Source organism: Balaenoptera ricei, chromosome 1 (genome assembly GCF_028023285.1).
Source record: "Balaenoptera ricei isolate mBalRic1 chromosome 1, mBalRic1.hap2, whole genome shotgun sequence".
Classification (NCBI taxonomy): domain Eukaryota; kingdom Metazoa; phylum Chordata; class Mammalia; order Artiodactyla; family Balaenopteridae; genus Balaenoptera; species Balaenoptera ricei.
The window spans coordinates 100,890,018-100,915,313 of NC_082639.1; the positions used below are offsets into that span (position 1 = coordinate 100,890,018).

Consider the following 25,296-nt stretch of genomic DNA (forward strand, 5'->3'; position numbering starts at 1 on the left):
AGTGGGTACAGAGGGAATGTACCTCAATATAATAAGGGTCATTTATGATAAGCCCACAGCTAACATCACACCTAACAGTGAAAAGCTGAAGAAGTGAAAGCTTCTCCTGTAAGATCAGGAACAAGACAAGGATGCCCACTCTCACCACTTTTATTCAACATAGTATTAGAAGTCCTAGCCAGAGAATTAGACAAGAAAAAGAAATAAAAGGCATCCAAATTGGAAAGAAAGAAATCAAACTGTCACTATTTGCAGATGACATGATATCATATATAGAAAATCCTAAAGATGCCACCAAAAAACTGTAAGAATAAATGAATTCAGTAAAGTTGCAAGACACAAAATCAATATATGAAAATCTGCTGCATTTCTATACACTAATAATGAACTATCAGAAAGAGAAATTAAGAAAACAATCCCAGGAGAGTTCCCTGGTGGCCTAGTGGTTAGGATGCCAGGCTTTCACTACCAGGCCCAGGTTCAACCTCTGGTCAGGGAAATGAGATTCTGCAAGCCACGTGGTGTGGCCAAATAAATAAAGTGCATCATACACACACACACAGAAAAAGAGAAAGAAAAAAAGAAAACAATCCCATTTAAAATCACATGAAAAAGCATAAACTACCCAGAAATAAATCTAACCAAGGAGGTCAAAGATATCTACACTGAAAACTGTGAAACACTGATAAAAGAAACTGAAGAAGACACAAATAAATGTAAAGATACTCTGGGCTCATGGATTAGAAGAATTAATATTGTTAAAATGTTCATAGTACCCAAAGCAATCTACAAATTCAATGCAATCCCTATCAAAATTCCAACGGCATTTTTCACAGAAATAGAACAATCCTACAATTTCTATGGAACCACAAAAAAAACCAAATAGCCAAAGAAATCTTGAGAAAGAAGAAAGCTGGAGGCATCACAGGCCAGGATTTCAAACTATATTACACAGCTACAGTAATCAAAACAGTATGGTGTTGGCATAAAACCAGACATACAGATCAAAGGAACAAAATAAAGAGGCCAGAAATAAACCCACACCTATATGGTTAATTTAAGACAAAGGAGCCAAGAATATACAAAGGGGAAAGGACAGTCTCTTCAATAAACAATGTTGGACAGTTGGAAAACTGGACAGCCACATGCAAAAGAATGGAATCAGACTACTATCTTACACCATACACAGAAATCAACTCAAAATGGATTAAAGAACTGAAATGTAAGACCTGAAACCATATAACTTCTAGAAGAAAACATAGGCAGTAAGCTCCTGGACGTTGATCTTGGCAATCATCTTTTGGATCTGATTCCAAAAGCAAAAATAAACAAGTGGGACTACATCAAACTAAAGAGCTTCTGCACAGCAAAGGAAACCATCAACAAAATGAAAAGGCAACTTACTGAATGAGAGAAAATATTCACAAATCATGTATCTGATAAAGGGTTAATCATACAACTCAATAGCAAAAAATCAAACAATCCAGGGACTTCCCTGGAGTCCAGTGGTTAAGACTCCATGCTTCCACTGCAGAAGGTGTGGATTTGACCCCTGGCTGGGGAACTAAGATCCTGCATGCCGCAAGGCACAGCCAAAAAAAAAAAACGAAAACAAAAAACCCCCCAAACAATCCAATTAAAAATTGGGCAGAGGGACTTCCCTGGTGGTCCAGTGGTAAAGAATCTGCCTTCCACTGCAGGGGACACAGGTTCGATCCCTGGTCGGGGAACTAAGATCCCACATGCCGTGGAGCAACTAAGCCCACGCGACACAATCACTGAGCTCACGCACCTCAACGAGAGAGCGGGCATGCCGCCATCTACAGAGCCCTGGCACTCTGGATCCTGCGCATCACAAGTACAGAGCCCACGTGCCCTGGAGCCTGCACGTCACAACTAGAGAGAGAAAACCTGCATGCCACAACGAAGAACCTGCGCCACAACAAAAGACCCCGTGTGCCACAACTAAGACCCAACGCAGCCAAAAAAAAAAAAAAAAAATTGGGCAGAGAATCTGAATAGACATTTTTCTAAAGAAGACATAGAGATGACCAACAGGTACATGCAAAGGTGCACAACATCACTAATCATCAGGGAAATGCAAATCAAAACCACAACAAGCTATCACCTGATGCCAGTTAGAATAGCTATTAAAAAGACAAGAGATAACAAGTGTTGGTAAGGATGTAGAGAAAAGGGAACCTTGTGCACTGTAGTGGTAATGTAAATTGGTACATCCACTATGGAAAACAGTATAGAAATTTCTTAAAAAATTAAAAATAGAACTATCATATGATCCAGCAATTCCACTCCTGGGTATTTATATGAAGGAAAAAGAAAAACAACACACTAATTAAAAAAAAAATGTTATGTTTTTGGCTGCACTGCACAGCATGCAGGATCTTAGTTCCCAGACCAAAGATCGAACCCACGCCCCCTGCAGTGGACGTACAGAGTCTTACCCACTGGACCGCCAGGGAAGTTCCCCAAACACAAATTTGAAACATATATGCACCCCCATGTTCACTGCAACATTATTTATAATAACAAAGTTATGGAAGCAACCTAAGTGTCCATCAACAGATGAACAGATAAAGCTACAGATGAATGAATAAAGAAGATGTGCTATAGCTATATAAACAATGGAATATTAGCCATTAAAAAAAAAGGAAATCTTGTCACTTGTGACAATATGGATGGACCTGAAGGCATTAAGCTAAGTGAGATAAGTCAGACAGAGAAAGACAAATACCATATGATCTCAGTTATATGTGGAATTTAAAAACAAACAAACAAACATAGAATCAAGCTCGTAAATAGAGAGATAGATCTGTGGTTGTCAGAGTTGGTAGGTGGGTGAAATGGGTGAAAGGGATCGAAAGGTACAAACTTCTAGTTATAAAATAAATCATGGGGAGGTAATGTACAGCATGATGACTATAATTAATACTCTACTGTATATCTGAAAGTTGCTAAGAGAGAAAATCTTCAAAGTCCTCATCTCACACAAAATTTTTACACTATGTATGGTGACTGATGTTAACTAGAATTATTGTGATAATCATTTTGCAATGTATACAAATATCAAATTACTATGTTGTACAACTGAAACTAATATATGTTACATGTCAATTATACCTCAATTTTAAAAAAGGTAAATAGGCCTTTCTCAGAAAAGCCCTTTAAAAATCTCATCTCAAAGACATAAAAGGCTAAAGGTGAGAGTTTGCTGTGGGCTAGCTAGAGGGACGATTAAGAGATATTAGGAGTTGCGCCTGCTCAGTGGTCAGAGCTATTGGCCAAGGATTCACTTGTAAGCTGTAACTACAGGAAAATCCCTAGCTGCAACTAGAGTTAACTAGAGGATTTGTGAAGAGGGGCAGTTCCTAACATGGGCCACAAAACAGACATGAAGTCGCAAGTTACCTACTTCTACTCCCACTCCTTTTATACTCTCCCACCTGCGATTTATATCTCTGGCCAGAGAGACAAACTTAAGGCTAGAAGAGTGGAAAGATTAGGAAGAGGCAAACCGCCAAGTACATAAAAGGGCTTCCCTGATGCCACTACAGCACCAACATGGAAATGCTAGCTGAAGTATTTACCTCGATATTTCACCAGACATGGATGAAGAGTCACTATAAATAAAGTTAGAAGTCTAACGGGAAAAATATTAATTCACGTATTCATTAAACCAATGTTTTTTAAGCATCCTTAAATAACTGCATGGAATAGGTAAGTGTTATATAAATAATTTCTATGAATTCAAAGGAAAAAGACAATCCACAAAAAAATTCAAATAATCAATGAACTTGAGAAAAGATAACAAACCACATGAATAAAAGAAATATAAATGAAATAACCAAACATCATTTTTACCTATCATATTGGTAAAGATGGAAGACAGCCAGTACTTGGAACACAATACAGAAATGGGTATTCTATAACATTTAAATTTACATGTGAATATCTGAAAGACACACATGGTTTTCCCAAGACTTCATATTATCCAGTATAGTATCCAGATAAATTAAGTACATATTTTCCAAATATGGAAAATTGTTTACAAAGAATTTAATATATCATTAGAATATGACATCTATTAATTATAATCTAATCTGAACAGATTCTAATATTCATTTAGCTATTCAAAAAGTATTCAGGTTCATCATGTATCCCCTCAAGGTCAAAATTACTACCACATATTATAACTCCGCTGGAGATGGATAGTAGAGTGAAATAAAAAATAATTCAAGTTGAGAGAATTCTATTTAAATCAACTTCTACTCTATACTGGATAGCTGTAATGATCAGTATTAAGATATATCAACAAATACCTGAAATTGTTTTGTATTTATTTCCTGTCTGCGTTGCACAGTTAATGCTACTTTGTCTGCTTCCTGTGTAACCTCCCCCAGGATTCTTTTCACTATACCACGGAAACTACAGGATAGGAGAAAAAGTAGATGATTCTTCAAGAGATGATAGGTTTGCTTCCTTTTCTGTTTTTGATTAATACGGTTAACTACTTCTTACTGTGGTTGTACTTTTGTGGTACCCACCTCTAATTGCTCTTAAAAGCAGGTGACAATAATGACCGTTGGCAAGGATGTGGAAAAATTGAAATCCTCATACACTGACACTGTTGGTGGGAATGTAACATGGTGCACCCACTGTGGAAAAGAGTTTGGCAGTTCCTCAAAAACTTAAACATACAATATGACCCTGAAATTCCACTTCTAGAAATTTACATAGAGAATTGGTAACCTACAAGTTCACAAAAACTTACACACAAAAGTTCATAGCAGCATTATTCCTAGTAGCCAAGAAGTGGAAACCCAAATATCCATCAACTGATGGATGGATGAACAAATGTGGTATATTCACAGAACGGAATATTCAGCCATAAGAAGGAATTAAGTACTGATACATGCTTCAACATGTTTGGACCTGATAAACATTATGCTAAGAGAAAGAAGCCAGACACAAAAGGCCACATATTGCATCATTACATTCATACAAAATGTCCAGAATAGGCAAATCCATAAAAACAAAGTAAATTTGTGATTTCCAAGGGCTGGGAAAGAGGGAAATGGAGAGTGGACTGCAAATGGGTAGTTTCTTTCGGGGTGATGAAAATGTTCTGGAATTAGACAGTGGTGATAGTTGCACAATCTTGTGAATATACTAAGAACCACTGACTGAATTGTAAGTACATTTTTTAAAGTTGGATTTTATGGTATGTGAACTATATCTCAGTTTTTTAAAGCAGTCAATACTTTAATAAATCAGTAAATAAAAATAAGGTTAGGCATTATGTCTGCAAGGAAGAGGAGGTTCATAAGAGAAGGTATGGATTCTGCTCCTTCTACCCCACCTTAAAAAACTAAAGATGGGAGGGGATATATTCTGGAGCTTCTTGTCTTGATTTCAAAGTTCTTCTGCAAAAGATGACAAGGAAAATCTAATAAGGACCCATTTCCCTTATGATGCCCAGCTTTTCAAAGATGTGGAGCACCCATCCTTCCTCTACCTGCTCTCTGTGAGAGTGGCCCTTGCAGATTATGTTAAGTTTGACATAAGCAACCTTTCTTTTCCCTTTGAAAGTTTCTTAAGAATTGGAACAAAGTCTTGTTTCTTTTTATCTTCAATGCCCAGGCACTTTAGCATGGAGTGCTTAGTAAAACTTAAATGACTCCTTTAATACTGTACCTACCTCTCTCTGGTTGCCCAAAGGCCCTTAATACTCTACCTTTCCAGGCCTACGATCTCACACCACCTCCTTGCTATCTCTATGGACAGAAGTGGGGAGAGAACTGGACTTTCTCAGTTTAGTAATCAGGAGCTGGGCTTTGAATTCCAACTTACCCATTTACTGGGTGACACTGAGAAAGTCACTAACCACCCTTACTCTCTTCCATGAAATAGGGATATATCATATGAGATGATTTCAAGCATTAAACTGAAAGTTTATAAATTATAAGCTTACAACTTATAAATTTTACTTTTTATTGATATATTCCAAATTTCCCATTCTATACAGTAATCCAGTACTCTCAACACCACTACAGGGACTTCCCTGGTGGCACAGTGGTTAAGAATCTGCCTGCATTGGCAGGGGACACGTGTTCGATCCCTGGTATGGCAAGATCCCACATACCACAGAGCAAGTAAGCCCGTGTGCCACAACTACTGAAGCCCACGTGTGCCGCCAACTACTGAAGCCCGTGAACCTAGAGCCCGTGCTCCGAAACAAGAGAAGCCACTGCAGTGAGAAGCCTCCACACCGCAATGAAGAGTAGAGAGTCATGGGTCCTAGTGTCTTGGTAATTTCACTGCTCCTTGCTCCCATGGTGACCCGACTCTGAATAACTCATACAATGCTTGAAATGACCCAGTACAACCTTCAAGTTTTATATTTACATTTAAAAATAAAATGCTTCTAATTCAAATGAATTTATGAAATTTCCGAAGGCACTGAATGATATTTTTCTTCAGGAAAACGCTACAGGTGAAAGGGACAAAACAGCTCAGAGGCCTTTCCCATTCCGTCTTCTACTCCTCATTATTACTTCCTCTCTCAGTATACACCCCCCCTCCCCCCTCCGCCACATGCCTAATATCTAGACCTTCCAACCTCTTCCTTTCTCAGTCCAACCTGTTTGCACCCGGGGTTGACTACCCCTTTTGCACCTAACAGAAGACTGACAAAAATTTAACTGTATTTTGGTACTGGGCCTCCTCTCTGGATCTAAACCTACATCAGAAGTGTTTCATTTAACACAAAGTTTGCCTGCTAGCAGATGACAGAAAGATCAGCAAAGCTGACACTCTGTAGCTTTAAAATACTGAGGAGTGCTAGTTTTAGTACACAGAACTTTTTAAAATTCAAATTATTTATACTCTACTTTTTGGAAATTTCAAAAAAAATATTGCTCCTGAATTAAAAGAAACAAAAACAACCAGAAATATATACTCTAAGTCCCTAATTAACACAAGGTTTTAAATCTCTCACTCAACTTAAATACAAACCTGTATGGGTGGAATATCTGGCAGAGACGGAAGGTTTTCTGGATTGGTAACTGAGGGAATTAGTTCTATTGCTGTAACAGATGGGCTGGTGGGACCTCGATTTGCATTTGCCATAGTAGCTGTAGTAGGGCTGGTTGGATTGACTGGGTTGTTGTGCACCGACACAACAGGAAAGGGTCCAGCATGCCCTGGGTTTGAGTGCTGTTAGGAAAAAAGATGTTATCATTACTTGATCTGCCAGGATATCCAAATATGAACAATACCTTGACAACAAGTTTCAGTTTAGGAAGGATACACAAGTTCAGAGTTTGATACCTGTGGCTGAGAGACAAAGAAGTAGGCCCTCTCAAACTTATGCAGGAAAAATAAAATTCAAACTTATCATTTTTCTATTCATTTTTGTGTAGTATTTAGAAAAAAAATAGACTTGCCAATAATTGTACCCTGTCAGACTGGTGATATGATTTTACTTCATAACAAAGATATATATAAATAGATGATCTGGAAGCCCCTGAAGTTTTCAAACATCAGACCAGGAAAGCCACTCTTCTGCCTATATTTTACTTTGACACTTCTGCCTTTTTAAAATAAAAATAATTAATTGTATAATTGTGTATTATGTAACTGATATGGTAGAAAGAACAACGAATTTACAAATGGAAACGTGGTATCAATTCCTGACTCTTAATACTACGTGATTTTAGGCCAAATCACAATCTTGGTAATTTAGAAATGTGGATAATGACGAATGAAAATGGATACCTGTCTTTATGAGGAGTGTTATGAGGATCATTTAAGATAGTACATAGATTAAAATATTTGGGAAATAAATTACTATACACATATAAATCATTTGAAGTATTTAAAAACTTAAAATTCTAACATTCAGTGATTTCTGTAGGGGCCCAAAAGTCTAAGGACAATGTTCTGAGATGGTTGGTTAATCCGATTATGTAGCTTCTGCACTTTTCCAAAGGGTGTACCTGCCCCCTGGTAATACTTGAAGGCTTTCCAAGTACACTAAGGGGTACATGGGTATGTGAATATTTTTAAGGAAATTAAAGTCTAGATAGTCGACCTTCATATATACTTTTTTCCTGAAGAAAACCCAATTTACCTATGAATGTGCCATGGTCTGTGAGTTCTTTTTTCCAACTACTTCTTTCACAACTGCCCTTCTCCAAAAACAAAATACAAAACAGCGTATCTCTAACTCATTCCCAATCTTATCTAGCATATTGCCCCAGGGTGAAAAACAAAACAAACAAAAAATCTCCTGAAGAGACAGACAAAGGTACAGTTGAAAATAAAGGTGTCAAGTTGCTGACAAAGTGCCTGACTCTGAAACCTGGGTAATCTCTGAGTGGGTTCCGATACTTGGTGATCAACAAAAACAAAGAAAGACCTGAAGAAGTTGTCAACTGATAAAAAAAGATTTTAAAACTCGTTTTGAATTCCCAGATACATATTTTTGTGAACAAGTTTCCTGAGCATCACATGAAAACAACAACAACAAAAAAACTAGTAATAAAAATCGGCGTTGAATTCTGACTTACTCTATTACTGTTACAAGGTAACAGACATACAAACGTGCATAAATGAAGGAAGGGGCAAGGCTCCATGTATCTAATAAAGAAATGTATATTTAAAAGAATTTTATTTTTGTTTCCTAATAATCTTAAACCATGTAAATATATTGTTTAAACAACTGTATAGGAGTAACTGTAATGAAAATTTGGTCTAAAGAAAAAGTTTTAAAGCTTAATAACTGCATTATAAACTGGAAATTTAAGAATTTTCAAATTGCAACAGACATCTTTCCAGCAGAAAATTACAACAAACTGATTCACAAGTCTATCAGATTTGTGAATATCTTAAATCTATATCTTAAATATATTAAGATAAAATTCTGTAAAAGTAGAACAGAAATTCAAGTCCATGGGGAAAAGGGAGTATATAATTTTGACTTTCAAAAAAGAACTTGCCTCTGTATTTGGGACTCCAGTGGATCCACTTACAAGAAAAATGTAAGGGTTTTACTTTATAATGTCAATATTTACAATATGCTAAACAGTATGTCCTTTGCAACTATTTAAACTTAAACTTGTAATGGAAGTTTTAAATGTCAACCTTCAAATGTGAGGGAGTGTGTATTTTTCAAAAGTCTTTCTGGAGGTAATTGGGCCAAAAAGTTGAAGGATTGCTCATCTAGGACTTCAGTATGCAGATCGATCTGAGTCAGTAAAAGTTCACATATTTATGAGTACTCTCCTCCTGGAAATTTTGATTCAGTGGATATGGTTCAGAATCTGTTTCAGACATGGTACCCCAGTCATTCTGATGGTCTTTAAATCATGCTTTGAGAAACATCACTCTGACAATTATAAAATGACCTTTATTTTTTATATAACTAGAAATCCTATGCAAAAGTAGCCTCAATTTTATACTCATACCTCCTATACAAATATAATCTACTATTCAAGCAAAGATTAGAAAACATGCCTCTAAACACACTTATTTTTAAGAGTAGGTATATCTATCCTAAAAGGAACAATACTGAGTGAAGAGAAAAAAAAAAAGTCAAAATGTCACATTAAAAGAGCAGAGGAACAATTTTAGGAAATTAAAGTTTTAATCTTAATTCTACCATTGTCTCTTATGATTGTGGGTACATAACAAGCTCCTTTGTTTTTCACTTCTGTAAAATGAATTGGTTGGACTAGATCAGAGATTCTCAACCCAAAGTATACAATGGGTTTAATGACATCAAAGAAACTGTTAAAATTTAATAAAAATTTAGACATTTCTCCTAAGAAGACATACGGATTGCCAACAAACACATGAAAAGATGCTCAACATCACTAATCATTAGAGAAATGCCAATCAAAACCACAATGAGGTATCACCTCACACTGGTCAGAATGGCCATCATCAAAAAATCTACAAACAATAAATGCTGGAAAGGGTGTGGAGAAAAGGGAACCCTCCTGTACTGTTGGTGGGAATGTAAAGAGATACAGCCACTATGGAGAAGAGTAGGGAGGTTCCTTAAAAAACTAAAAATAGAACCACCATATGACCCAGCAATCCCACTACTGGGCATATACCCTGAGAAAACCATAATTCAAAAAGAGTCATGTACCACAATGTTCACTGCAGCACTATTTACAATAGCCAGGACATGGAAGCAACCTAAATGTCCATCGACAGATGAATAGATAAAGAAGATGTGGCACACGCATACAATGGAATATTACTCAGCCATAAAAAGGAACGAAATTGAGTTATTTGTAGTGAGGTGGATGAAGTCTGTATGAGTCTGTTGTACAGAGTGAAGTAAGTCAGAAAGAGAAAAACAAATAGCATATGCTAACACATACATATGGAACCTAAAAAAACGGTACTGACGAACCTAGTGGCAGGGCAGGAATAAAGATGCAGATGTAGAGAATGGACTTGAGGACACGGCAGGGTTGGGGGTGGGAAGCTGGGATGAAGTGAGAGAGTAGCACTGACATATATACACTACCACATGCAAAATGGATGGCTAGTGGGAAGCTGCTGCATAGCACAGGGAGATCAGCTCGGTGCTTTGTGACGACCTAGAAGGGTGGGATAGGAAGGGTGGGAGGGAGGCTCAAGAGGACGGGATATGGAGATATATGTATACATATAGCTGATTCACTGTGTTGTACAGCAGAAACTAACACAACATTGTAAAGCAATTATCCAATAAAGATGTGAAAAAAAAATTTAATAAAAATTTTATGTGTATTTTTCTGGGACAAGAAGATACATAGCATTAATCAAATTCTCAAACGTATCAATGACCACCCCTCCCTCCACCCCACAACTGATTAAGAAAACTGTTGTCTTTTAGTTTTAAAATTATATGATTCTTACAAATGGAACTCTAGGCATACTTGTCTTTGGAGGTGTGGCTGCATCATGGAATACTGAGGGCCACTGTGCCTGGGTATCCCTGGTATTCGGGCAGCATTCTGAGCCAATCTCATCTGATGGGCTTGGAAAGCTCCACAGTTCATGTTGCCTCTTTGCATTGCTTGCACACTGATCAATCTTGGAGGCTGCAAAAGGCAGAAATTGCATTTATGTAATAATATTTATAAATTTATCTTTCAATTATAAAACGTTATGATAAGAATAATTTTGTCAGGATAGAAGGGCATAAAGTAAAAAGTGTAAGTCATTTTCCTCATCTCTTGCCCCAATCTCCTTCTCTCAGTATATGTGCGTTTTAAAGCCTATCAGCATTAACTTAATCAACCCTGGATTAATAGTTTTGATTTGGATGGGAGAGAGCAGGAAAGATACAGGGATGGGAATGATTTGAACAAAAGCCTAAAGAACGTGTCAGATCTCAGGAGGAAACAACATGGCTCTTTGGCCCAAAACCACGTTTAAACAAAAAAGATCTGGTATAGAGGGATAAAAACGTGTATACCTCCACAGTACTAGTGAGTTAATTTTGTTTCCCATCATAAGTATTTACTTCTTGTCCTTCCTCACACCTCCCCCACATCCCTGTCATACCCAAGGGCAAATGTTTAAACTGACCTTTGAGCTCTGTCCCCATCAGTAACTTTGAAATGTGTAACTCATCTATATAGGACAGAGTGTAGTCTCGAGGTCTTCATAATTTATATCAATAGTGCAGTGATATAATAATACTCGCCTGTTGTTGTAACATCTGAGGGGCTGCTTGTCTAGGGTGCTGCTGTGTTGTTGCTGTTGTTGTTGGTACAGGTGCAGGTGGCTGCTGCATCCTCATCTGCTGCAACTGCTGATGTTTCTGTGCATACACTTGTTGTTGCATGTGCTGGAGTCGAAGCTGTGCTAAGTTAATCTGTCCAGGGGTTTTACTAATGTGGTTTGTCCCTGGCGGAACTTGCCCAACTACAACATTAGGAGTATAACCAGGAGTTGGTTTACTCTCTATTACTAGATTACCTGAAGGATTTAAAAAATGAGAATAATTTGCATGTAATCAACTAACATCTACTTTGTGGGTTAATCATTATATTTTCCTCTTTCCTCTGACAACTATCACCACTCAAATTTTCCAACAGCACAGCAGGGATGGGAGCTAGGTTTAAAGATGATGAAGATCAGAAACCTAACATAGTCCAAAGCCAATTAACTGACTTTTGATTACTCAGAATAATATATTATCTGCCCTTATTTTTGACACAGATGTACAGAAAATTAAAGAGCTGAAAGAGACAGTATTAGAGGAGGCCCATCTAGGCAGTCTAAATCATCTCTCCCCTGAGAAGATTCAAGGATACTCAAGATTGCTAATACTGATTCCACCTGCCTTTGGATGGTCAAAATGTGCAGGGCAGAGTACTATATTGCTACAAAACTGTCTTCTGTGGAAATGTTGAATGTTTTAAACTACTTATACCCTTGGAGATGACAAATTCTCCTTCCTTTTTACAGAGCCAGGTACTTTCTAGAGATAGAAGGCAAATTTTAGTAAGGTTTGGTCTAAGGTAGAGTTCGCAAACCTTTTTCCTGTAAGAAGCCAGATACTTTAGGCTTTGCAGGCCACATAAAATCTGTCGTATACTCTTTGTTTTTAACTTGTTTGCTTTTACAACCCTTTAAAACGTAAAAACCAAACTTAGGTACCACGTCACACAAAAATAGTTTGCCGATGCCTGATCTAAAGGTATAGCCAAACGAATATACACAAAGATTACATTTTTTTACAAAAGGCCACCCACCTCTGCTTTTACAGCTTCCAATGGTGAGGACTTGGAGTATTCTGAAAATGAGTTTAATCAATCTGTAGACAGCTCTAATTGTTGGTTAGTTTTGGGGGGTTTTGTTTTACTTTAAATTGAGCTGGTTTTGTATGCCTATCTGTAACTTTCACCTAAGGCCCTTAGGTCCACACTGTGGAGTAACAAATGCAAAGACCATTTGTCTTCCATGTGAAAAGAGCTGCTCTTATCTTTCAAACATTCCTCAGAACATGGCATTCGGACACACCAGCATACTGGATGGAGGTCCTCCTCAAGTGGGCAATTTTGTACAATTAATACATAAGCTACTAAGCATGTAAGAAATTCTTCCAAAGACTAAAGACCCATTTGGTAAGTTTCTCATATTTAACAGTGAATATCAATTTTAAAAGATGTGGGGAAAAAGTTAGAAATGATACATAATTTAAAAAACTATACAGAGGAGACCCTCAACATTCTTAAAGATGTAATGAACATAGCTGAAGTAAGTTTCCAATGAAGAACATATTTTCCAAAAAGTTTACATGTTAGAATGAAGTTTAAAAACTTTAAGTATCTAAAATTTGTTGTAGATGCTTTCTCCTCCTAATTCAGTGTTCCAAGTTATAGCCATAAAACGAATTATTTCTCACCTAAATTGACTACGTTCTTTGCCCAGAAGGTGGGATCACAATGGAAACGTATTGCTCCATTAGCAGCAGGGACAGGATCACACCGTGCTTTCAAAATATGGCGCAATTGAAAAGTAATCTAAAAGGGAAAAAATTCACATTAGTCTTAAAATTAAATATCACTTGAGAAAACATACAAGATAAAGACATGAAAGCTCATGTAGCCCCACAGTGTCCATCTCAGATGAGATAGTATCAGTGTTTAAAAAACGATATTAGCAATCGAAGGCACATGCTTGAACTTCTGCCATTTCTGGTGATAAACTACATTATACTACTAGGTAGCTCCAAAACCTATGATTGACTCAAGACTTACTGTATGATTCCATTTATATGAAATTCTAGAAAATGAGAGAAATCAGACTAATGGTTGCCCAAGGCCAGGGATAGAGAAAAATAAGAAAACTTTTGTGGGTGACGGAAATTTTCTGTATTTTGATGTGATGGTGATAACTTTTACTAAAATTCAAAGTCTATACTTTAAACAGGTGCAGTTCACTGAATGTAAATAATATCTTAATAAAGTCAATTTAAAGAAAAATAAGATACTATGTGTCTCACCAGTCGCTTGCTGTACAGTAGTGCCGTGCTGCTACCACTAGCAATTGCCCAGTTTGTAAAGTTCATAACATGCTTCACCTGCCGGGAAAGGCCTGTGATGTCGTTCTGTTGCTGTAGTAACTTCATCTGTCTTTCTTTTGTAACATTCTGAAACAGAACAAGAGGTTCACTGAAGAATTCTGTATAAAAAAATCAACTCATAATTTCTATTGCAAGTGAACACAATACCTGTATTTCTTTTTAAAAATGGGATAACTTAATAAGTTCATTATTTAATGAGTCTATGATCAAGGAAAAAGTCACTAACAAAAGTGGGACCAAAAGTTAGTTCTATAGTCCAAAGTAGACATTCCACATACAGAAATTAATGTTAGTGATATCTCCCCTTTCCTTCAGAAGATGAAGAGCCTTTGTTAAAAATAGTGTCTATTAGGCTAATCTAATATATAGAGCCTATGACATATGAGCTGACCTTTAGAAATAATTTTATATGATCTTAACACACTTCTCAGGCCAAAGAAAATTCTGTGGTGCATGGCATGAGGCTGGAGTTAAAATCTCTTATTTTCAACATTTAAGACAAAAGGAGAAAGATGAATTCCAGAGCTCTAAGAGTAGAGCTAGGGAAGCTTCTTATATGACAAAAGTTCATAAAGAACAAGGGAGTAAGCGAGGGTGGAAGGAAAGTGCTGCAAAGGAAAAATAAACTGCTTTCTGGGAACAAAAATTCCCAGAAGGGACAAGTGATATCCTATGTCCTTTGACATTCAGCATACTGAACAACTTGCCTCTTCATTCTTAACCACTTTCTTACAAAACTGACTCAACTGGGTTTACTGAACAATTTTTTCCCTAAGGAAATAAGTTACTCATTTTATAATGTAAATCAATGGATAAAAATATTCAAATGACAGAAGTTTCATTTACAACTTCCCTGGAAATCATCCCTTTTATAAAGCTTATAGGAAAACCTCTATCTTACAAAGTTTAGAAACACAGTGCACTAGAAAACATCTACTGCTTAAATCATTAGCATGTTAGAAATATGTGGCAGATTTATCAGTAGGTATTTGTGTATATTTTAGCATTAAGAGGCATCTTTTAATTCAAAAGTTCTTGAAATGGTTTCAGAACATTACTTTAGACCTATAATTAAAATGTATTTACTGTAAATTAAAAGGTATCAAAAATAATTGCTTGCTCATGCTCTCCATTTACAAGGTCCTTCTGAAAACAAAAATCTATTAGGGTTAACTGCAACTCGGCTGGATATACAACAGTAGCAAGAGACCTCAAAATTTAACAATATGTGTGAGAGTACTTTTAATTTCACAATTGTGTCTCAATGGCAAGATGTATTTCAAAAGACAGAAATTCAGAAATAATTCTCTGTTGACATTTATTTTATTTATATATAACTGTGTCTAGTATTTCAACAATTTTCTATGAAGGAATGGAACAGAAAAAAAATCTCCTATGAAAAATTTGAGATTAATAGTAATTAAAAGTTAAATAATCAAATATTCATGTAATTTAAATTGTTACTATTCAATGGCGCTTTAAACGTAACCCCGTATCATCTAAGCCAACTTAAAAGCACAAAATTTTGAGAACCAGCCAACTATGGTCAGTAGAGTCTTTGATTAATACTTAATTTAGATTTCACAAATTGACTGGATTCTCATCTAGAAATTTACATTCACATATTAATCTCAATATACAACACAAAGACCTAATATAACAAAATTATGAGTAAATTTAAAGTTTAAGTTTCAAAATGAGCAACATTTTTAGCAAAACTATGGAACATTTAAAAAATAAAGTGAAGAACACACATGAGTCAGTAAGACTCCCAATATACATTCATATGTAAAAGTTAAATTGAGGACATATCTTGTGGGGAGGAGAAGAGGGAATGTGGCAGGTCAGCTTTGTCTTCATTTATATCACATTTTAGTAATAATTCTTTCATTCCTAAGAGAACAACACTATCTCCTAATTGATACATCTAAAGTGTTAAATTGGGCTGCAAAGTAACTAACTTGAAAAAGGCCTATTTTCCAACAAAAAACACACAAAAAAATTTTTTAATTGACTTTACTTTCATACCCACCCCCAACCAATCTAAAAGAGCTTTCAATAAACATTAGAAACAGCTAAAGAGCAAGAGAAGCAGTTTTTGTTTTATTTTGGCTTTGAACCATACCTCTAGCTGCTGTAACAGAGATTTTCCTTTCTTATTAATTTCATTGATAAGGGTGAAAATGGCCACTTTAATTTCCTGTTCTACTCGTTTGTTAGTCTCATTTACTTCTTTTATCCTGAATAAGAGAAATGCATCATTAGGTTATAGACTTATCCTATGTCTCTGAATTACCAACTGTTACAGAAATTCATCCAACTGGGCACTTAACCGAGTAAAATTAAACCTTTGTCAAATGTACAACTTATATTTTGGCAGACCTGACCACTCAGTTTGGTCCAAACAAGATATGTATGTAGACAAAGAATGGATTAAATATTTATTAATTTTAAATTAAGTTCATAAAGGACAGTTTATTAATCTAGATGGTAATCTCCTTTAGTTTCTATGACATGAATGTGATACACAAACAACTGACATCAGTGATTGCTGGTTAGTGTCAAATATGGCACATTGTTCTTGAGAAGCATTAAGATTAAACAGAACCAATGTGCAAAAAAAAATGCTGCAACCAATACTATTATTATCTTTTGAAACAAGAGGAAGCTTAGACGCATTTAGTTTCACTAAAACTACTTCAAATGTGAATTCAGATACACCCCTTCCATAGGTTCTTCTCAAAATGATTTCCTACTGTATATGGTTAAGGGAATAAAACATTTTCATTCCTTTTTTAAAAACAGCTGTTAGATGTTTTAGAAACAGGTATAAGCTCCCATGTAGTTATGAAAGTTTTGGTTGTAAGTATGAAATAGCCAATACCTTGCTATTTATAAAATAGGAAGAGAAGAATTCTACTAGTATAAATACATATAATGTTAACAAACAATCATAAGATGGTAATCTTAAACTTTTATACATTCTACTTCTGTACAAACTATAACTGACACTTTCAACTGCTAAAACTGCCTTTCATTTACCAAATTCAAATTTGAATAACTTGAATACACCGGGTCAAAAATGTAGTTTTCCCTCCTTTGTGCTTCAGGCACTGATTTAAAAATTTTACTCAATTTTGTCCTTATCTTATTAAAATGAGTGGAAGACATTTTTAAAAATGAGAATGCTGATCACTAGTGGTAAGAACACACGACCTTAAAACGATTCAGCCAAAGGTTGAAACCATTAAGCATGCTGAAAGCAGAGTCAAACTCCCCTGGATTTAAGCATGTATAATATATGTTCAATTGTGAAGGCAGCAAAAAAAATGAAGGTACATTAAAGAATGGAGAAAGGTCATCGAAGAATCTGTCTAACAGGAGAAGTATAGACATTTTATTACTTTAATACTTTTTTGTTTTTAAGCTTTCTGGAGATGAAATAATCTCCCCAACCCTTCTCAGTCTTGTAACACATAAACTTCACTTCTCTACACAGATTCAGGAACATATATACAAAATATATGTATAAAAATATGGGATTGCCATATGAGTTATCTCACTACCCTTTCTCTGGAAAGAACATCCATCTGTAATTTATGAGAAGACAGTTATCCTCTCCAATATCATCTACAATATATCAGCAATATAAAAAACATCCTGACATATCCACGAGAACTAACCATGACTAGTGTATATCTATATATTTACATATTATCTACAACCTCTGAGGAGCCTTTATTTTCCTCTGGTATCACTTTTTAAGATGAAAGTTATAAATTCTTACTAATGTCTAATGTACTATTTTCTAATGTATCAATAATATACAATGTACTATTCATTCATTCATCTTCAATACTTTTTGAGTATTTACTATGTGTCATTTTAAATCATCATAAATTAATTTTAATATTCTAGAAGTCTCAATATTTGTGAATCTGAAGAATAAATACATATCAACCCTATTCATACCTCTAGGAACATATATGGGTTTTAATTATGCCAGCTCCAAGTGTTTGTCTTTAAGGACTCCTTTAAGAGTCCTAATCTTCTTAACCTACTCACTATAGAACTTAGTCCCACTTTGCGGCATGCAGGATCTTAGTTCCCCCACCAGGGATCGAACCCGTGCCCCCTGCAGTGGAAGCATGGAGTCTTAACCACTGAACAGCCAGGGAAGTCCCAGTCCCCCTTGCTTTATGAATAAATTTAGTTTATTCAGAAATGAATGAAAATAGGATTTTTAAAAACTGATAGTGTTATTGATAAAAATAACAACAGCTACAATTTGAGGGTTTACTATATGCCAGAAACTGTGTTCTCATAATAATACCAGTAAGATAAGTACTGTTTTTAATGTTTGTTTTACAGATGGAAAATTAATTTGTCCACCACGGTTCATACTCTCTCCTGTCTTCCACACAGTCTCTAGTTAAAATTTTATAATTCAACTCTCTACACATTAATTGGTTTTTCTACATTTAACTAAGGCTGACAAAGACTAGAGTCATATTAATTTTAAAACAGTCAAAGATGTATCCTAAAAGAGTATTCACAATTTGAAGCAATTAAATTCTCTTTAATTAACAATTATCATAATCCAAACTCAAACATACCATTTACCCCTCCAAAAGAATGTTTTCTATATATGCTTAATATACTACAGAAGGAAAACAAATTTAAACTGGACCCATCGTGTTTAATAATCCTTAAACTGAAATTATGGTTTTAAGGAAACACACTTACCTATTCTGCACCTGAGTAGCTGCAAAATGAACATAATTCTTCTTCTCAAGAAGCTTAGCCAGTAGATTCTCAATTGCACCTTTCTGGTTTTGAAAAGCTTCTTCTAAAAATTGATACCTTTAAAACAAAAACAACAATTACATTTAAAATGGAAAATTTACGATCACGATTTGGAAATGAAAAACTGCTGCATGAGTCAATCTGGAAACCTTACTTAAATGATCAACATTCTATGCTGGCCACACACCCTCTATGTTACCAGCAACTTTTAACTACCAATCCCCCTTCCCTCTTAACCTGACACTGTGAAGCCACTATTAAGACAAAAAAAATTACTCAAAACTGTTCAAGTGCTCTTAAATTAGAGTTTTGATTCAGGATTGCATTTTTATAAAAATCTAAATACTGGTGTAAGTTGTATACATATTAAATCATAAAGTACAACCACATTACACAAAATACTTTCAAGGTGGGAAAACCACCAACAGTTCCGACAACATAAAATCATTGCTACTATTGTAATATCTAGTTCCTTAGTCTTTTCAGTCACAATGTATGTGCAACTCTGCATCTGACTTTATTCTTTATCTTGTCTTTGCAATCACCACTTGAAATAATTTTTCAGTTCTAGACTGTAAATATTGTCAAACTTTTCCAAAAGGGTTATATCAATTAAAAATATGACCAACACCAGTTTTATTTTAACTCTGTCAACAAAGTGGTATATGTTAAGATTTGCTAATATTAAAATAGTGAAAATTAGACAGTAAAAGACTACAGTTCTTTGTTTGCTAGGAAGGCAGAATGGTTTTCTTTGCTAGTTTTATTACCTCTGTGTAAATTGCTCATTAAGTCAACAAGTATTTTAGGGCTTCTTCTATATGCTAGGGATACATGGGTAAAAAAAAATCCATTATTGTTCATATTTTCATAATAAATAGGCACAAATATGAAATGATACTACACTGTGAAATGAGCTATACTGGAGGCGTACATAGTCTGCAATAAGAACACAGTGTCTCTGATGAAAGAAATCAAAGACAATACAAACAGATGGAGAGATATACCATGACTATACTACCCAAAACAACCTACAGATTCAATGTGATCCCTATCAAATTAGCAATGGCATTTTTCACAGAACTAGAACAAAAATTTTTTACAATTTGTATGAAAACACAAAAGACCCCGAAGAGCCAAAGCAATCTTGAGAAAGAAAAACAGAGCTGGAGGAATCAGGCTCCCTGACTTCAGACTATACTACAAAGCTACAGTAATCAAGACAGTATGGTACTGGCACAAAAAGAGAAATATAGATCAATGGAACACAATAGAAAGCCCAGATATAAACCCACACACATATGGTCACCTTATCTTTGATAAAGGAGGCAAGAATATACAATGGAGAAAAGACAGCCACTTCAATAAGTGGTGCTGGGAAAACTGGACAGCTACATGTAAAAGAATGAAATTAGAACACTCCTGAACACCATACACAAAAATAAACTCAAAATGGATTAAAGACCTAAATGTAAGACCAGACACTATAAAACTCTTAGAGGAAAACATAGGCAGAACACTCTATGACGTAAATCACAGCAAGATCCTTTTGACCCACCTCCTAGAGAAATGGAAATAAAAACATAAATAAACAAATGGGACCTAATGAAACTTAAAAGCTTTTGCACAGCAAAGGAAACCATAAAAAAGATGAAAAAACAACCCTCAGAATAGAAGAAAATATTTTCAAACGAAGCAACTGACAAAGGATTAATCTCCAGAATATACAAACAGCTCATGTACCTCAGTATCAAAAAAACAAACAAACCAATCCAAAAATGGGCAGAAGACCTAAACAGACCTTTCTCCAAGGAAGACATACAGACTGCCAACAAACACATGAAAAGATGCTTAACATCACTAATCATTAGAGAAATGCAAATCAACACCACAATGAGGTATCACCTCACACCAGTCAGAATGACCATCACCAAAAAATCTACAAATGATAAATGCTGGAGAGGGTGTGGAGAAAAGGGAACCCTCCTGCACCGTTGGTGGGAATGTAAATGGATACAGCCACTATGGAGAACAGTATGGAGATTCCTTAAAAAACTAAAAAGATAACTACCATATGACCCAGCAATCCCACTACTGGGCATATACCCTGAGAAAACCATAATTCAAAAGGAGTCATGTACCACAGTGTTCATTGCAGCTCTATTTACAATAGGCAGGACATGGAAGCAGCCTAAGTGTCCATCGACAGATGAATGGATAAAGAAGATGTGGCACATATATACAATGGAATATTACTCAGCCATAAAAGGGAACGAAATTGAGTTATTTGTAGTGAGGTGGATGGACCTAGAGTCTGTCATACAGAGTGAAGGAAGTCAGAAAGAGAAAAACAAATACCGTATGCTAACGTATATATATGGAATCTAGAAAAACGATACTGATGATCCTAGGGGCAGGACAGGAATAAAGATGCAGACGTAGAGAATGGACCTGAGGACACGGAAACGGGGAAGGGTAAGCTGGAACAGAGTGAGAGAGTGGCATGGACATATATACACTACCAAATGTAAAATAGATAGCTAGTGAAAAGCAGCCACATAGCACAGGGAGATCAGCTTGGTGCTTTGTGACAACCTAGAGGGGTGGGATAGGGAGGTTGGGAGGGAGGCTCAAGAGGGAGGGGATATGGGGATATATGTATACATATAGCTGATTCACTTTGTTGTACAGCAGAAACTAACACAACACTGTAAAGCAATTATACGCCAATAAAGATGTATTAAAAAAAAAAACAACACAGTGTCTAAATCTGCCTCAACACCAAGGAATGCTTCACAGAGAAGTCAGAACAGAATTATCCTATGCTAACTGCAGAGGCATATTTGGAGAACAACAAATACTTCAACATACCTAGAGAAAGCCATGCAAAGATCAGAATGTGAGAGAATAATAAAATCCAGAACCAGACTGTGAAGAGCTGGGTATACCATGCTAATTTTTGGATTTTCGTTTTTCAGTAACAGGAAACCCTTGAAGAAGTCCAACCAAGATGTAATAATCAGATTTACATTCCAGGAAAATCATCAGAGAGAAATATAAAAGATCTGAAGAAGAGAGATGGGGAAGACTAGCTAGAACTCTAAGACAGTAGCTCAGATGAGTTATCAGGGTATGGTACTAATTGGTATAGCTGAATAAACAAACTTGAACAATGGACTCTGTCACAGAGATCAGCATCTTTGGTGATTCGAAAGTTTAACTGGAGCCATATAAAGTAACATCCATGGTATAACCTAAAAACTGAATGCCTAGCTAAGGCAGAGTCAAGAAAAGATCACCGGAAATGAGATGCTCAAGGTACTGACAAAGTTATAATTGTCTTTGTGGACACAAATCATTAACGTAAAAGCAGAAATTGAGATGAAGAGGAAAGCTATAAGCATCTAGTGTTTGGGCCTTCAGTGAAGGTCTCAGTTAAGGTAAATACAGGAGGAAAGGCTATGAAGTTGTTAACAAAAGGAAAGTTTGCTAAATGGAGGGGTTCAAGAGGTAAAGGAAAAACTGAGAGAATTAGAAGGCAAAGTTTAGAGCGACAGGGGGATTGTTATAGAGAACAGCTGGCTAATGAGGTTTTTATTTTGTGTATTAAGAATTTTTTATTGTAGTAAAATACACATAACAAATCATTTTACGTTTTTAAGAATATTTTTAAAGCAAAAAAAAAAACCTGTCTACTATGTAAAGTCTAGCACATTATAACTTGTATGATATATTAATTAAACAGCACAAAAGCATGTGAGTATTTTAATTTAAAAGGCTTTTAAAAGAGGTTCTACTGTTACATAGGTGAGCAAAGACTATTCCTTCATTGAAGAAACACTGAAGGAATAACATTTGATTTATTTCCTATACCATAAATTCTCTGTGTCCAAAATGAAATACTTTGTTTCATCTGTACAGATGAAGCAGGAATATGAGATTACCATGCTAACTCTTTTGACATAAGCTTTACATTGTGAGGAAGAAAAGATCTTCTGACCCAGAGTTTAATTATGTCAGCAAATAAGAAGACATTTGGCAGAAAGGTCAACTAGTATCATAACTCACAAAATTTTAATTCATAAAATTTAACCCTGCACAATTTTATTTCTTTTCTCAACTCAAAATAAATGTTTCAGAGTCCTGTTTCTAGAAATGTCTTGTTGTATTCATATGAACAAGTAGCAAGCAAACACACCATGATACACCTAGGTGAAAGTATGTGTCTGTCCTTTCCTCCCCTCATACAGGAGTTGACATCTGCACTGGATGTCAAAGGATGAGTAAGAGCTTTCTCGGTAAACAAACTTGGGAGGAAGGTAAGAGCTTTCACTGGGGGAAAAAATCTGAATGTACAAAAGAACACAGTTCTGAGGCCACCTGTCATTTTCAGGGCTAAGGAAAAGAAGACAAAGCTGGAAGAGTAGGGGAGGTATCAAATGTTAAAGAGCACTGTACATTTTGCTGAAGCTGGACTCAGATAATAAATAATAGTGAACCATCAAGAGACTGATAAAACAGTGATAATCAGGCTTGTTTCTTTTCACTTGAATAAACTTCAACTGTATTATTAGAAGAAAGATACTAACTAGAGCTTGAAAAACAAAAGAACAATATGGAAGTAGTTTTGGCTACAAGCTACTTCTGATTATCTTAGCTAAAGGAATAAACTAACACTGAATTTTCTTTTTTGAACTGATCAAAGTAATAGTTGAAATACTTCAGAAATGGGGGGAAAGAATAACCAATAAATGGATTAAGCATAATTTTGTTAATATGTAAATATATCAAGCAATTTCTAGATTTTAATCCTGCATATGAAGCAGTGATTCTTAACATGGAAGTCTTAGCCACATTGAGCTATTTTCAGTATTTCAAAATGTCTAGGTAAAAATTATGCACGCCCATGATTTACTTATGATGGGCCTTATAAGTAAGACTTTCTGTGCTTCTGGCTAGAATTATAGAAACTCAGTATAACATATATACCACTGATTATCATGTTTTGGAGAGAATCATCATGCTTATATATGTGTGTGTGTATGTGTGTATAATTTATTGAGAAATAAATTATTATTTAATGTAGTTTGCTAAGAAGTTTTTGAAGAGAGGGCTCTCATAAGTATGGGAAATGAATAAAAGGGTATTTTTTTTTTCAAGTTGAGAATCACTTAGCTATTAACTGCAAACTGTAACTTTTAAATGCACATTTACAGTCTTATTAGGTTCTGAGTTGTACAAGGATGCTACTCTATTCGCCAAGTAATTACAGCATTATTCTTAGTAACTGTCAGAGTGTTTAACAATTGATAAGATTTTACTCTGGCACTTCTAGGGAAATATATCATCTTAGTTTGTATCCAAATTGACTATCTAGGGAAACATTTTTTAAAGCTGATATGTAGTAATTCTGACTCAGTTTCTTTCTTAATTCAGTTATTCCATAAAATTTCATAAATATGAATTACATAAAATTACATAAATTTTCAAGCATATATTAAACTACAGATTCAACCCCACTGAACCTATCATCCACTTGCAAAAAACATCCATCTATAGCCAATTTTGTCAATATACCCACCTACTCTATCCTCAAGATTACTCTTAAAAAATTCCAAACATCATATTTTATCTAAGCATTTATCAATCTAGAAATGACAGCAATTAGCCTGCTTTGAGAACTTACTGTTTTCAGGCACTTTGTGAAGTATCTGACATGGATTCTCTCATTAAATCTTTAGAAAGACTTAATGACTAGGTACTATTACTGTCTGCACAGTAATAGATGATTTGGACAACTTTCTATGTCTCAGTTTTTCAGAAAAATGTGTAATATTCATCGCATTTATCTTACAGGACTATTCCAAGAAATAAATTGATCAAAACAACACAAAGCACTTAATCAACATAAGTACTTTGCTCACTAAAGCACAGTAAGAGCTTAAATCCAGTTATCACTGTTATTTTTAGCAATAATTTTAAATGATTTGCATTGTTAAAGTAAAAAACTTCAATCCTTCAACAACAAAAAGCCTACAATGTATATAAAGACCTCATAAGAGTGTTTTTGAGAATTTTTAAATGAGGCTATCTATGTTCCTCATTCAAGACAATATATGAAAGGGAGATGATTATGCCATAAAGGTTCAGCAAGAGCTGCAGAGAGCACGCACTCTGAGCAACCATGATGAGAACCAAAAGGGCAGAAATCTCAAGAAAGCTTCAGGAAGATATCAGGATTCTCACATAAATAGAACAAGAAACAAAAGCCAACTTTAATTAAATTTCAAAAGGAACACAGTGACATCAACTGATGTTTCAGTTACTTAAGACTTCATTAGTAGAACAGGCTGTTAACTTTATATTGCTGCCTT

General features: G+C 35.4%; 1 protein-coding gene across 2 annotated transcripts in view; it reads right to left on the reverse strand.

Moving 5' to 3' along the window:
- Positions 1–25,296, reverse strand: part of TRIM33 (tripartite motif containing 33) — a 155,719-nt gene that overhangs the window by 19,888 nt on the left and 110,535 nt on the right. For both annotated transcript variants that reach the window (XM_059928378.1, XM_059928372.1), the window contains exons 5-11: positions 18,863–18,979; positions 16,242–16,356; positions 14,036–14,182; positions 13,436–13,553; positions 11,729–12,003; positions 10,956–11,120; positions 7,033–7,233 (exon numbers count right to left, since the gene is read on the reverse strand). In XM_059928378.1, the coding sequence (XP_059784361.1) occupies positions 7,033–7,233; positions 10,956–11,120; positions 11,729–12,003; positions 13,436–13,553; positions 14,036–14,182; positions 16,242–16,356; positions 18,863–18,979 (1,138 nt within the window). The remainder of the gene's footprint in view (positions 1–7,032; positions 7,234–10,955; positions 11,121–11,728; positions 12,004–13,435; positions 13,554–14,035; positions 14,183–16,241; positions 16,357–18,862; positions 18,980–25,296) is intronic.